The sequence below is a fragment of the Lissotriton vulgaris genome, unplaced genomic scaffold, assembly GCF_964263255.1.
Source record: "Lissotriton vulgaris unplaced genomic scaffold, aLisVul1.2 SCAFFOLD_2039, whole genome shotgun sequence".
In the NCBI taxonomy this organism is placed as follows: domain Eukaryota; kingdom Metazoa; phylum Chordata; class Amphibia; order Caudata; family Salamandridae; genus Lissotriton; species Lissotriton vulgaris.
Window position 1 is genome coordinate 343,377 of NW_028255611.1, and position 13,667 is coordinate 357,043.

Genomic DNA, 13,667 nt, shown 5'->3' on the forward strand with positions numbered 1-13,667 from the left:
CGCAGCTACCCCCGAAGGGGTGTCCCGGCGCTAAAATCCAGGGTCTACCAAGTGAGAGGGGAAGTGAAAAAGAAGGAGTAGTGGGGTGGCTAGAGTCCGGAGAAGAGCCAGGTTTTAAGTTTGGCTCGGAAGATGGTTTCGGAGGGACAGAACCTCAGCTCAAGTGGAAGGGAGTTCCAAAGTCTGGCAGCAATGACACTGAAACCTCTGCCACCGGTTCTGGACAGTCTGAAACGGGGCGAGATCAGGAGGCGGAGGTCATTGGATCTCAGGGATCTGGTGGAGCGGGATATCGAGACCCGATTTTTCAAATAAGTAGGACCGAAGTTGTTGACGGCTCGATAGGTAAGAGTGAGGACCTTAAACTGGATGCGGCTGGCCACAGGGAGCCAATGGAGTTCCCTCCGGTATGCAGAAACAGATTGACGGTACGGGATATTACCGATCAGTCTGGCTGCAGCATTCTGGACAATCTGCAGCCGGCCAATCAGGTACTGGGGAGCCCCTGCATAGAGACTATTGGCATAATCCAAGTGAGACGTGATGAGGGCCTGGGTGACTGTGCGGCGGGAATCCAGGGGGAGATAGGGAAGGATCTTTCTTATCATGCGTAGTTTCATAAAGCAGGCGGAAGTAACTTTATTGATCTGGGTTTTGCATGACAAGGAGTCATCAAATTGGAAGCCAAGATTCCGCGCCGAGTGAACAGGGGATGGGGCAGGATCAAGCGCCGTAGGCCACCACCAAGAAGACGGGATAGGGGTTTTCTGATTGAAAAACAGAACCTCTGTTTTATCTGCGTTCAATCTAAGGTGGTTCGTAGTCATCCAGCCACTGATGTTATTAAGGCATTGGCGAAAGTTGAGGAATGCGGAGTCCGAGTGGTCCCGAAAGGAAAACACCAACTGTGTGTCGTCGGCGTAGGAGACCACCCTGACTCCGTAAGACTCCACAACGTCAGCCAAGGGGGCCAGATAGACGTTGAAGAACAGGGGGCTTAGGGCGGAGCCCTGCGGCACTCCACATGACAGAGGTTTTTTCTCTGATTTAAAAGGACGTAACAGAACCCTTTGACTTCTGGATGAGAGGAAGGACTCGATCCAGCTGAGGGCAGTGCCACCGATGCCTATCTGCCTAAGACGATCAAGAAGGATGGCGTGAGAGACCGTGTCGAATGCTGCGGACAGGTCGAGGAGAACCAACATGGCCTCCTCGCCCCTGTCCACGCATTCTCGGATGGTTTCAGATACTTCCAGCAGGGCCGTCTCGGTGCTAAATCCTGCTCTGAAACCGGATTGGGATCCATGAAGCAGAGAGTGGTCTTCTAAATAGTCCGTAAGTTGGAGCTGTACGGCTTTTTCCAGGACCTTGGCGGGTTTAGGAAGAAGGGAAATGGGACGGTAGTTAGAAAAGACAGCGGGGTCTGCGTCTGCCTTTTTCAGAATAGGGATCACCAAAGCCTCCTTCCAGGTGGTAGGGAAGAAGCCATGGTGAAGGGAGGCATTCCAGACGGAAAGGAAAGGGCAGGCCAGTGAAGGCGCCAGTTCTCCCATGATTTTTGCGGGGACCGGATCAGAGGGGGCACCAGATTTACAGCAAATGAGTAGTCTGATAGCCTCGTCCTGGTTGAGTTTGTTAAATGAAAGGAAGGATGGAGACTCTGGGGGACTAATAAGAGAAGATGGAGTGACAGACTCTGTGGGGAAGGAGACACAGAGTTTGTTAATCTTTTCCAGAAAGAAATCTGAGAGTCCCTCGCAAAGAACCTGACAAGCGGTGTTCTGGGGGGCCCTAGCCGGAGGGTTAATAAAGTCTTTAACGATGCTAAAGAGCGTTTTTGATGAATTTTTGGCTTTATTAATTTGAGCGGCAAAGTGGTCTTTCATCGCGCATTTTTTAAGTTTAAGGAATTGTTTTAGGGCCGTTCTGTAAAGATGTTTGGCTTCGGGGTCGTAGTTAAGTCTCCACTTGCGTTCTAGAGCCTTACATCTGCTTTTCTCCTCCCGAAGGGGGGTGGAGAACCAGGGAGCAGAGGGTCGCGACCTGGTGGAGGAGATGGTTATCTGGGGGGCAATAGAATCGATTGCTTTAAGGAGAGTAGAGTTCAACCTAGAGACATTTTCATCAATGTCCGGGGAGAGGTGCTCCGACTGATAGTGGAATAGTGGGTCCAGGGTAGCGCAAGTGACCTTGTGCCACTTTCTTCCCAGTTCCTTCCTAGGGGCCATTGGGGCAGATTTGCGTCCCAGAGTGAGGGAGAATGGGATGAGGTAGTGATCAGTCCAGGTAAGAGGGAGAGGCTGAAGGACAGTGATGAGCGGAAAATTGGCGAATATAAGGTCCAAGGTGTGGCCTGCCACATGGGTGGGACCTACAACCAATTGTTTAAGATTGAGGCTCTCCATGGTATCCACCAGATTGGTAGCCTTTGCGCAGAGCGGGTTGTCTATGTGGAGGTTAAAATCGCCCAGGACAATGAAGTTTTGGTGTTTAATAGATAGATCAGCCAATAAGTGGACGAGGGCAGTGAGGGAGGGGGCAGTGACGGGGGGGGGATAGTAAACTAGTGTGCCAGCTAAGATTGCTGACGCGGAGTCAGAGATAGAGAAGTACATGGCTTCGATTGTACCTATATCAGCAAGTTTAGTGAAAGTCAGCTGGAAAGAGGATTTAATTATGACGGCTAGACCGCCTCCAGACTTACCTCCAGCCCGATTCAGGCATTTGATGTCATAACCTGGGGGGATAACCAGATAGATATCCGGCGAGGAAGAGTCTGTGATCCAAGACTCAGTTAAGAAGAGAATATCCCATTTATCTGACGAGATGGACATCCAGATGTCATTGGCATGACGGGGAAGAGACCGGCAATTAATCAAACCAGCTCGCAAGGTGTACTGAGTAGAGGAGGATAGCTGTGGTGGTGGACAAGGGGAGAATCGAGGTTGGCAGGGCGGGAGCGAGAAGTTGCATTGTGAGCAGAGGTAATGAGCGGTTTCCAGGTGATTAGGGATGCAGCGGGGGCTGGTCGGGCATAGACGCGTATTAAGTGAGTGTAGTTGGGCAGTAGTCCAGCAGATGCGGGCAGGACTAGTGGAGGAGGCAGGGGGACTGGCCCTGGGCCCGGTCCAGGCCCGGACGGGCCCAGACGGGCTTGCCTTTGGCGCGCCTTCGGCGCGCTGACGGCGCGCCCGCTGCGCCCGTCCGCTGCGCTTCCTGGCGAGACACATCTTTTATGTCCGTGTGAGAGGGAACATGGGGGTGTGGCCAGCTGAGGTGGGCGTGTCCGCCGTGGCGCCTCGCCCTCAGTAATCGATAAGGAATTAGACTGGTGGGTTCCACATCATTCCTGCAGCAACATTTGGATCTACAGGGTACATTTAACTTGAGTCTAACATAGGAGAAAAAACAAAAGGCTGAAGTTCAAGCAAGCAAAGTGCATCAGTATGGCACATTTACTGCACTGGGTTCAGCTTTCAGTTTCCTGGTTCAGTGCTTGAAGTGGAAGGGAGCTACGTCACAGCCCCAAATTATAATGGAGCACTAGGCAGTAGGACCTGATGCAGGCTCAAACAGACCACGGAAAGCAAAGAAAAAGAAAATCTCTCAAATGTTGTGTGCAAATGAGCATGTGCTAGTGTGAAAGTAAGTGAGTGACAAGGGGAGAGCAAGAAAAAGCTGTAGTTAGTATAACTGAGTGAGTCATCTGAAGACTAAATGAAACTAAGAGAATATAGTAGTGCAAATAAGTGAGTAACAGTGAAGGCGAGGTTGTGAGCATGACAGTGAGAGTAATGAGCGTGAGTATGAAAGAGTGAGAATTAAAGGGAGTGTAAATCAGTTTCTGTGAGAATGAGTGCAAAAATGAATGAGAGTGAAAAATTAGTGATGTTGGTTGAGAGACTGAGAAATGAGTTAACGCAAGTGTGTGTGTGAGCGTGTGCGTGTGCGTGTGTGTGTGTGTCATTCTCGCAAGTGTGCAGCTGGCTCTAGCATACAGGGGGTAATTCATGGCCTACAAGACCCCCCTGGCAACATGCTGCCACCTGCATGTCGGTGATGATTCTTGAAATAAAAGGCACTCATGGCAAAATGCTGGTGATGCCACAATAAAGGTGATTTTTTGCTAAATGTTGTTGATGGTATGCTGGAGGAAATTCCTAAACATACAAACATGGCATGTGGAAAGCATTCATGACAAATGCTGAGATTGTCATACTGAAGTTGATTACCATGTGGGAACCCACTGAACATTTGGTAAGACAGTGGTCAACTCCTATGGAGAGTCAGGCTTCATTGGGTTGCACTATTTGACCCCTTTTTTTCTAAAGTTTTCTTTTGGGGATGTAAACTCCTTCAAGTAAACTGAAGATGCAATTGATTCCTGTATTTATTTTTTTGAACACTAAAAACTAAAACCAAACTTTTCTTTTGGAGATGTAAACTCCTTCAAGTAAACTTAAGATGCAATGGATTCCTGTATTTATTATTTTGAACACCAAAAACTAAAACCAAATAATTATTTTTTACAACACATTATGCCAAGTAACAGTTGCTGGAATTTGGTGTCAGCTCGATACATTGCAGCCAGAATGAATCCAAAATGCAACAGAGTGCCCAACACAGACAGAAAAAAAACTATGCCACCTGGTGTTGGGATGCTAGCCTATGAAAGCTAATGAGTTGAAGAAAGCATTTACACTTCAATTCATTTTCCCTTTTGTTTTCAGTGTAACATATGTGCAATAAACAGTGTTCCTGGGCAAGGGATGATTGAATTCCTTGTTCAGGTCAGCACTGCCTTCTCCGCCTTCCAGGACTACACCTGATGAAACAAACCCAACCAAGCTCATCCCAGAAGAGGCAGAGATGCACTTTGGTCACGGCCAGCACAGATGACCATGGATAAGCACTGTATGCCAAACCGCAAACAGTGAAAGGGTGATGATATGTTATGGTGACTGCTGGTATGCAGATTCGAAGTGGAGGTGGCATACAAGGGGATTTGCTCCTACCACTGAGGGACCGTAAAGGAAGCAGCGCCTATATAGAAGAATCAACCAAGTCACTGCCTTACTGGATTCGTCTTTTTTTAATTACTAATACAAAAAAAGACATACCAGCTGAGACTGCTGGGATTGCACATCAACTAATAGGTATACAATAATCTACAATGTGTGTGTTACTAAATTATATGTAGCCTGCGGCTGGAGAACCTATTGTAGCCAGTTGGGACTCACCAAAATGGTGGAAGACACAAAAACGCTCGAATCAAGAAGCCGATTTTCGGGTATCACAGAGATCAATTAATTATTTTATTATTAAAAAAGGAAAACAAACAATTATGCTTCTTGGAAATCGCCTATACATTGTAAACCTAGCTTTTTTACCAAATACATCGTAAATACAATTCCCTTTTGACCACGTTTAAATCTCATAAGGCAGCAGACACATATTTCAACACTTTATCAAGGTTGTAAAAAAATAAAATCACATTGTATTAGTAGCCCTGACATAATGAAAGTCTGAAAACTAGAATATTTCTTGGTCTGTGCAAGTCACCATAAATAACCCACCACTCAATGTCGCATGAAGACAAGCCCAATGTTTTCCAGTTGAAATGCACTACTGTATGTAAATCATAAAGAATATTGCAAAGGGACTATCACAGCATACAGATAAGCTATGAAGACTGGTGGGTGTAGACAGTGGCCACCATTATTTACAGCATGAAAACAATCCACCTGCCCCGCCTGTCTGGGACTACGTGTACCTTACGACCTTTCAGTGACCTAATATGAAGAGACCCCCTTCATACTACTTCAGAATAGCTGTTACCATTCTCTCTTTATTATTTTTTTTTTTTACTCCAATCTATCCTAGTTACACTTTCTTGCTTCCTACACCCGTCAGATTCTAAATATTCTATTCTTCCTATTACACTAACTTCCTTGTAGGCTTGACCCATAGTTATCACACTTGCATGATTTCTTCTCGGTGGTCCATGCTTCTAAGAAAATATTCAGTCGAGTCTGCATGTCGTGCTAAATGGTGGGCACCTTCCACATTAGAGCAAATAAGGTTCCTATTCACAAATACATGGCAGTGATACCACTTGCATTAACATTCACATTTTAGGTTTTTTGCGCCATCCATCCATCATTCAATACAAGGTAAGTTGGGCATGCTACTTGCCTTTAATGTATCCCTTTTCACGGACGGCTTGCAACGTAGGTCGCCGCGTGAGAAACTTTTTTAGTTTTGTTTTTGTCTTCTTTTGTTCTGTCGAGTCAATACTCGGGGAGGTTTTAATAGCTATGGAAAAACAGAAATTTCAAATACATATGATAACTGCTGATATAAATCATTCACTACTGCAGATTGTTTTTTTTTTTAAGTACCAACATTTTTGATTAAACGTGTTTTTCATAAAATGTTCTGTTCACTTTCATGCAACACATTTCCATGAATGCATTTTAACTTCGGAAATGCAAAAGTATATTTGGATTGAAGACATTCAACAAAGTAATTAGAGACTTTAGCAAACAAAATTATCAGCGTTCAAATGGGAGAGGATGTGGCGTTATGGCCTGATCTATGAACTTTGGAACCAAGAAAACAGGTTCAACTCTCGGCGTCTGCTCAACATGTGGTAATCCTGGGATAATCACTTTGGGCCAGATGCACAATATGCAATTCAGTAACTTGTCACTAAATCGCTTTTTGTATTTGCGATTCGGTATTTGGCAGGGCTGTGTTTAGGGCATCCCTTTCAAATACTGAATCGGTAAGGTACCTATTAGTTTTGCAACCGAATTCCGGATACAAAACAGTAAGACTTTACCACCAGTTTAAAACTGGCGGTAACCCATTCGCGAAGTGGAAGGTTTGGGACCCCTTCTCCTTTGAGAATGTAAATAAAAAAAATTTAAGACAGGCAACCACTGCCTACTCTTTAGAAATTAAACTGCAAAGCTTAATTTTTTTCTTTTAAATACATCCTTTAACCCCTTCGGTGCTGATGACGGCTCCCGGCCGTCATGCGTTACGGTGCTCGTGTGCTGATGACAGCTGGGAGCAGTCATGACCACGCCCGCGATCGGAGTGTGCCACACAGGCGCAGAATTCAGGCCGCGGCCAAGGTGTTAAGGAAAACGGGATGCATTAAGGAAAACGGGATGCATTAAAAAAAAAATTTGACCTACCTCATTAATAATCATGAGGGGCACGACTTGAACGAGGAGAAAGAAGACAGAATGAACCTGCAGCTCAGCTCCATGGAAACGAATCAGCCTTTAAATCAACGCCAATGCGTCACAAATTGGGACCAGAATGAAGAAAAATGACATCGCACTGAGGTAGTGCGTCTGAAGATATCATCATCTTGGCGCCAACCTCCACTTGAAGCCCTGATGTCGGCCTCGACTGCGGGTCGCCATAATGCTATGCAACTACCAACAGTCAGTGGAGACCCATCAATGTGTGCACCCAGCAAGCTGCTCATACCGCGAAAATGCAAAAACACAACACCAAGTAACCCTCATACGTCTTAGCGCAGCATCTGTTTAACACACGCTCGCAGAACAATATCGGAGTATTAGTGGACCACTACTGTAGGGTACTAAGGCCGCAAGTGCCCTCTAAAATGGAGGTGAGTTAGGCACGCATAAACTGGGGGAATTATTTGAACATTCTGTGGCCACCCCCTTCAATATTGCTTGTGATTCACCCACCTAATGAGCTGGAGGACGCCTGCGAAATTCTCAGCAGTCACCCCGTTTATAGCAGTTATTAGACTAAGTTAAGACTTACAGCAGCAATCAAAATGGCAGGCCCCACCCATAGCCCACTGTGCGCTCAACAGTTCGTTGTCAATGTATCCAAATCACACCACATATCAGGCTAATAATTGCTGAATGCTGTTTCAGGCCAATAACTACGAAACCGGGGATGACTACCAATTCAAGACTCATAGCAGCAATCAAAATGGTGGCCCCACCTATGTTCTGCTATCTGCTCTGAGGCTCTGTGCCACGAAAACTGGCTATGCACTACAAAAACTACAGTTTAATAACACCTATAGCTTCCCCTCACGAACGTTCAATAGTTCTTCATCAATTCCGCCAAACTGCATCGCCTTTCACTAAACGCGTATGCAGCTCCAATGGTCTCGGCACAAAATATTCTCAACTGTCCAACTCCTGCTTTATGCGCCAAAGCGCAAACTCTTACTATGCGCCATAAAGCTGCGATCAAACAGCTGCCTAGCGCTTCACATCACTAGCGCTCAACAGTTCCTTAATCACTCCAGCGTGCTTGTGTAAACAGAGCTTGTACTGTACGAGGGAAGGCCCTGAGCGTGGTCCCTGGACTCATAGGATAATAGCCGAGTGGCTCCCAAGGTGGGGGGCTTAATCTATTAATCAGTTAACACAGCGACATCTGCATCCACAGTCTGGCGCTGCAGTCTGCCTCTGCCCAACTCTGTCCCCTAATCTAGAGAATGCAAAAGAGGCTCCATAAAACTGAAAGACCCTACGAACACAACAACCTGGGACATCCACATGAGCTAACAATGTTAACAGTGCGGCGATTGATAAACCTACTCCATACATAAGTTACTCTTATAATGCTTTAATGACACAGGCAACATGCAACTGGAGTGACTAGGCTGCTAAGCAGCTTATCTTATGCCTTTCTAATTCTTCACCTCAAGGCTTGCTCTCAAATAAGCCTCAATCATAGTATTGTCAGCCCGACCAAGACCCAACTCTAGACCTGAAAGTAGCTTTGGAACATATGACACACCAGAACACCAGAATCTAATAGGTCGCTGAAGCTACTACTGTCTTTCAAGCAAAATGGCAGAATAGGAATCTAAAACTAGATTAAAAAGAGTCAAAGCAGACCCGCCAAATCCGGACTCAACAGTCAAAACAAAATATGACAAATACTCCACAATGGAGATGATCCTTAAAAAATAGGCAAATGTTCAATATCTCGCCACAACCAAGAAGGACAACACAGATGCAATGCAGAACAAGATATGTGCTATCCGCTCAGACATCAAACAAATCAACACAAGGATTGCAGAGAGTAGAATCAGCAATCTGGAAGATTCGGAGACCAAATCACGCAAACCTATCTCGACCCTTAATAGCACAACCCAACCTCCAGTCAAAAAGCTTTTGGCTAAAGACGAACATAAGGGAGAATCTTCGCATCTTCAGCATCCCCAAAGGTGAGGAAGATTCAGCTGGATCACACAGCATATTCAAATACCTTGTAATTTAAAGACTGGACTGTGTACCTACAAGGAAACACCCTAACAATACCCATCTGCGCCCAATTGTATGTAAACCACTTGGCTAGCAGCATGTGGAAAAAATTATTGCATTCATGAGGAAACATAGCCACATACAAGGTCTTCATCTCACAGGACTACTGCAAGTCCATGGAGGAGTGTTTTTTCCTCTCGCAATTCCTTTTGTATACTTTGGAAGGGGGGGGGAGGGATATTGTTTCACAGTTTAGTGTTTTTCTGTTTATCTTCGTTTGTATCAATGCTAGGAAGAAATTGTATGCACTAAAGAGAGTGAGTATCCTTCCCTCAATACAAAGATGCACACATTATGATCAGGGTATAGTGTCAGTTCGTAACCAAAGTCATGGAGGTCTAATACTACTCTGTCTTCAATCCTAGACACTATCAAACTATAGTCGATACACAAGGCCTTTCGTGTTAAACTGCCTATAGTTGACAATTCACAACTTTCCGAGCAAACCGCTAACTCCTACGCAAAAACCACCCTATTATAAAACTTAACCCATGACTAATACTCCATAGAATATTAAGATTACTCTAAATGTGAAAGGGATCAACCACCCAATAACAAAAAAAAAAGAAAATCATTGCTTATTTATATAAACTCAATGACAATGTAATTCTTCTTCAAAAAAAATCAAGATCGACTCTACACACATCACTTCTCTTCAGAATAACCAATTTTCTGATGTAGCATGCTCCACTGCTGCTAGTAAAAAAAAACAACGTCCTGACCCTGATCATTAGGAAATCAGGTAGAAATATGGCGCCTAATTTCTCGGGCAAACAGAGTAGATGGATCATATCCAAACTCTCTAAAAACTACAAGTTCTTTGTGGACAATGTTTATGTGCCAACAGCAGATGACCCATCCTTTTGAACTGACCTGTTGACTCAACTCAGAAGGATCCCAGAATACTCAACTGTTTAACCTGCCAGTGGATCCTACAATAGATAGAAACGAATAGTTTCTTACCTGTCGGTGTAGTTTTGCAGCTTGAAGAGCTTTCTGGATTCACTATGCTCTGCATATTCCGCAATCTGGTCGTTGGGTCCGGAATCGTAATCTTTTTTCTTTTTTTTTTCGTAGCCCAGGAGGGCGCCGACGTCCCACCATTTGGTGTACCTTCCGTGACGTCTGCATACTTCCTGCGGAAGCTCCCACCCTTGGGTGCCATCTTCGGATTCTTTTTTCTCTTTTGTGTTCTCATAGCGAATCCATGGCTATGTTTGTTAATACTTTTTCCAACGTAATTCTTTTCACGTATCTTGTAAGCTTCAACTTGCTTTCTATTCCATGTGTTTCCACCTTCTTCTCCAGCCTCATCTTTCTGGCGGAGGCGGGTGGGTTCGCTAGTGAATCCAGAAAGATCTTCAAGCTGCAAACCTACACCGACAGGTAAGAAACTATTCGTTTTCCAGCGTGAATCTTTCTGGATTCACTATGCTGTGCATAGATTTTGTAGCCGTTTTGTTACTTTTGTGGCGGCTGGGTGCAAGATGAGCGTTGGTTGATGAATATATGTTGAAGTACTCTTTGTCCTACTTGTACTTCCTTGTTCATCTGTACATCCACGCAATAGTGCTTAGTGAACGTGTGCACTGAAGCCCATGTTGCTGCCAGGCATATGTCCTGAATTGGTGTGTTGGCCAGAAAAGCAATTGTTGCTACTTTCTTCCTGGTCGAGTGGGCCTGTGCCCCTCCTGTTAGCTCCTGCCCGCTTGCTTGTGGCTGAATTGTATCGTTTGTGCGATTCATCGAGCAATGGTGTTCTTAGTCACTGGTCTACCCAGGAAACTGTTCGCGAAGGACACAAAGAACTGTTTTGTCTTCCTGTGTTCCTTCCTCCTTTCAATGTAGTGCATTACTGCCCTTCTTGCGTCTAGAGTGTGGAGCGCCCTCTGAACGCTTGTCGTGGGTTTCTGGAAGAAGCTAGGAATTTGAATACTCTGATTCATGCGGAACCTGGACACCACCTTTGGCCTGAAGTGCGGGTCTGTTCTCATCACGACCCTGTCACTGTATCTGGATGTAGGGTTCTTGCAGTGTCAGTGCCTGCAGCTCGCTCATCCTGCGTAGCGAGGTGATCGCTACCAGAAAGGCCGCCTTCATTGTCAGCATTTGCAGTGATGCCTTGTGGATGGGTTCGAAAGATGCTTTCATGAGCTCTGTCAGCACCACATTCAGGTTCCATGCCGGCGGCGGCATCCTTTTTGGTGGCGCTATTCTCCTTGCCCCTTCCAGGAATCTTTTTACTACCTGCGATGTGAAGAAGCTTCTCCCAGTCTCTCCCCTTGTGTATGCCACAATTGCTGCCAGGTGTACCCTCAGCGAGGATGGCTTTCAGTAGGTGCGTGAGGTATCTTAGCACCGTTGATTCCTTGGTCAGCTTCCTCTGCAGCTTTTTCTTGCTGCACCATCGAGTGAATCTTTTCCATTTTGCACCATAGCATTTGTGTGTGCTGGGCCTCCTTGCCTCTCGCAACACCCGCTGGGTGCTCTCTGGGAGCTTTAGGTGTGCGAACTCCAAGTTCTCAGGAGCCAAGCCGCTAGGCTGAGGCCCTCTGGCTCTGGGTGTAGAATTTCTCCGTTCTGCATGGAAAGTAGGTACTTTCTTTTGGCGAACTTGTGGGGTGGACCCTGCGTCATCTCCATAATCTGTGAATACCAGGTCTGCCTGGCCCATTGAGATGTCACCAAGGTCAGTGTCATGTTGCTTATCCTACACTTATTGAGCACCCTGGGGATCAATGGTGGGGGGGGGGGGGGGGGGGGGGGGGGGGGGGGGGGGAGGGGGGGGGGGGGAGGGGGGGGGGAAGCGTAGGAAAATCTTTTTGACCAACTTATCCATAGAGCATTCCCCTGGGATTGTTACTCTGGTTGTCTGGATGCAAAGTACTGGCATTTTGCATTCTGGCGTGTTGCAAACAGGTCTATTGTTGGGGTGCCCCATCTCCTGAATAGTCTCTCCGTTTCCTGATTGTTGAGTTCCCACTCGTGGGATGCTGAAGTCTGCCTGCTGAGCCAATCTGCCTGCACATTGTCCTTCCCTGGCAGGTGTATGGCCAGCAGGTCTATTTTGAGTAGCATTGCCCATCTCCATATTTCTTGCGCTAGGCTGGACAGAGGGAATGACTGAGTCCCTCCCTGCTTGTTGATGTAGAACATCGTTGTCGTGTTGTCCGTTTGTATCAACACCTTCTGTTTGTACAGCTGTTTCTGGAAGGTCTTCAGGGCGAGTGTAGGAGAGTAGGGTGTGCAATCCTATGATCACCCCAGATTTTTGCTTTTTGCTTCACTGGTTTACGACTTCTCTGGCTGTGGGCCTGCTAATCAGACCCACAGCCTTGCTGTTCTCTCACTAAATTGACACGTGTACCTTAGGTGCATTTACCAATTGGTACTGGGCCACCTTATCAGACCCTGTAACTCAGGGCATAGGTGTACCCAGGGCCTACAAGGGGCTGCAGCATGTATTATGCCACCCCTGGCTGGCCATCTAAATCTGACACAACTGGCTGCATGACGGCTGGGCAAGGTGGTGTAATCACCCTTTGCTTTAGATATAGTATACCTATATCTAACCCTAAAATGGACACAGATTCCTATCAGTCACTCCTATGGCAGGCCTTAACAATCCTGAAGGCAGAGTGCTTGGAATCATGTGAGATGATGCTCTGGTATGAGCTGAGCCCGTTTGCAGCTTGCGGAACCAAGTCCTAATAGCTGTCCCATGATAACGCATACCATATACTCTTAAGTGCATTATAATCCTCGCGGTTAAATGCCAACTCTGGTATCGCTTTATCAAAACATGTCGAGTAAGGTGTCATACGAATTGGAATACTAACCCCTCGCCAATTCTGGCGACGGGGTTAGCATTCCACCCTTCTAGAGGGACACGACATGTATGTAACTGTGAACCCCGGTTAAAGTTAACTCAAACCTCAGCATCACAAAATGGATGCTGCCACCACAGACATAAGTCTGACCCCCTACAGCTGGGAGTCCTTCCAGCGAGGGGAGCTTGGACAAAGGGCTTCCTGTCAGGGGCGGTGCTAGCACCATCCCAGACAGGGTTTTGTGTATCCTGGGTAGGCAGGGCTTTACAGGAAGGTGACTGCAAGTGGCACCCCAGTGCTCACTATGCATAGGCCGGCTAGAACCAGTTCCAGGGACACACCAGCCCCTGGCCTGGGGAAAGTCCGGCATGGGAGAGGGGTGTAACCACCCCCCTTCCTGGTCCCACCCATAGGCAGGACCTAGTCGCGTGCCAGCCCCTTTTTTCTTGTATAAAGTTAGGAGCGGGCCCCCTTCCAAATTAGATCATCTTTGAATCCT

At 46.4% G+C, this 13,667-nt stretch overlaps 1 protein-coding gene across 1 annotated transcript in view; it reads right to left on the minus strand.

Annotated features, from left to right (window-relative positions):
• The window catches only part of LOC147659061 (rho GTPase-activating protein 12-like), a gene marked incomplete at its 5' end in the record, with an annotated part of 189,075 nt that overhangs the window by 74,332 nt on the left and 101,076 nt on the right, over positions 1-13,667 (minus strand). Inside the window, one exon of the mRNA XM_086951998.1 lies at positions 6,196-6,315. Coding sequence (XP_086808124.1) covers positions 6,196-6,315 — 120 coding nt within the window. The remainder of the gene's footprint in view (positions 1-6,195; positions 6,316-13,667) is intronic.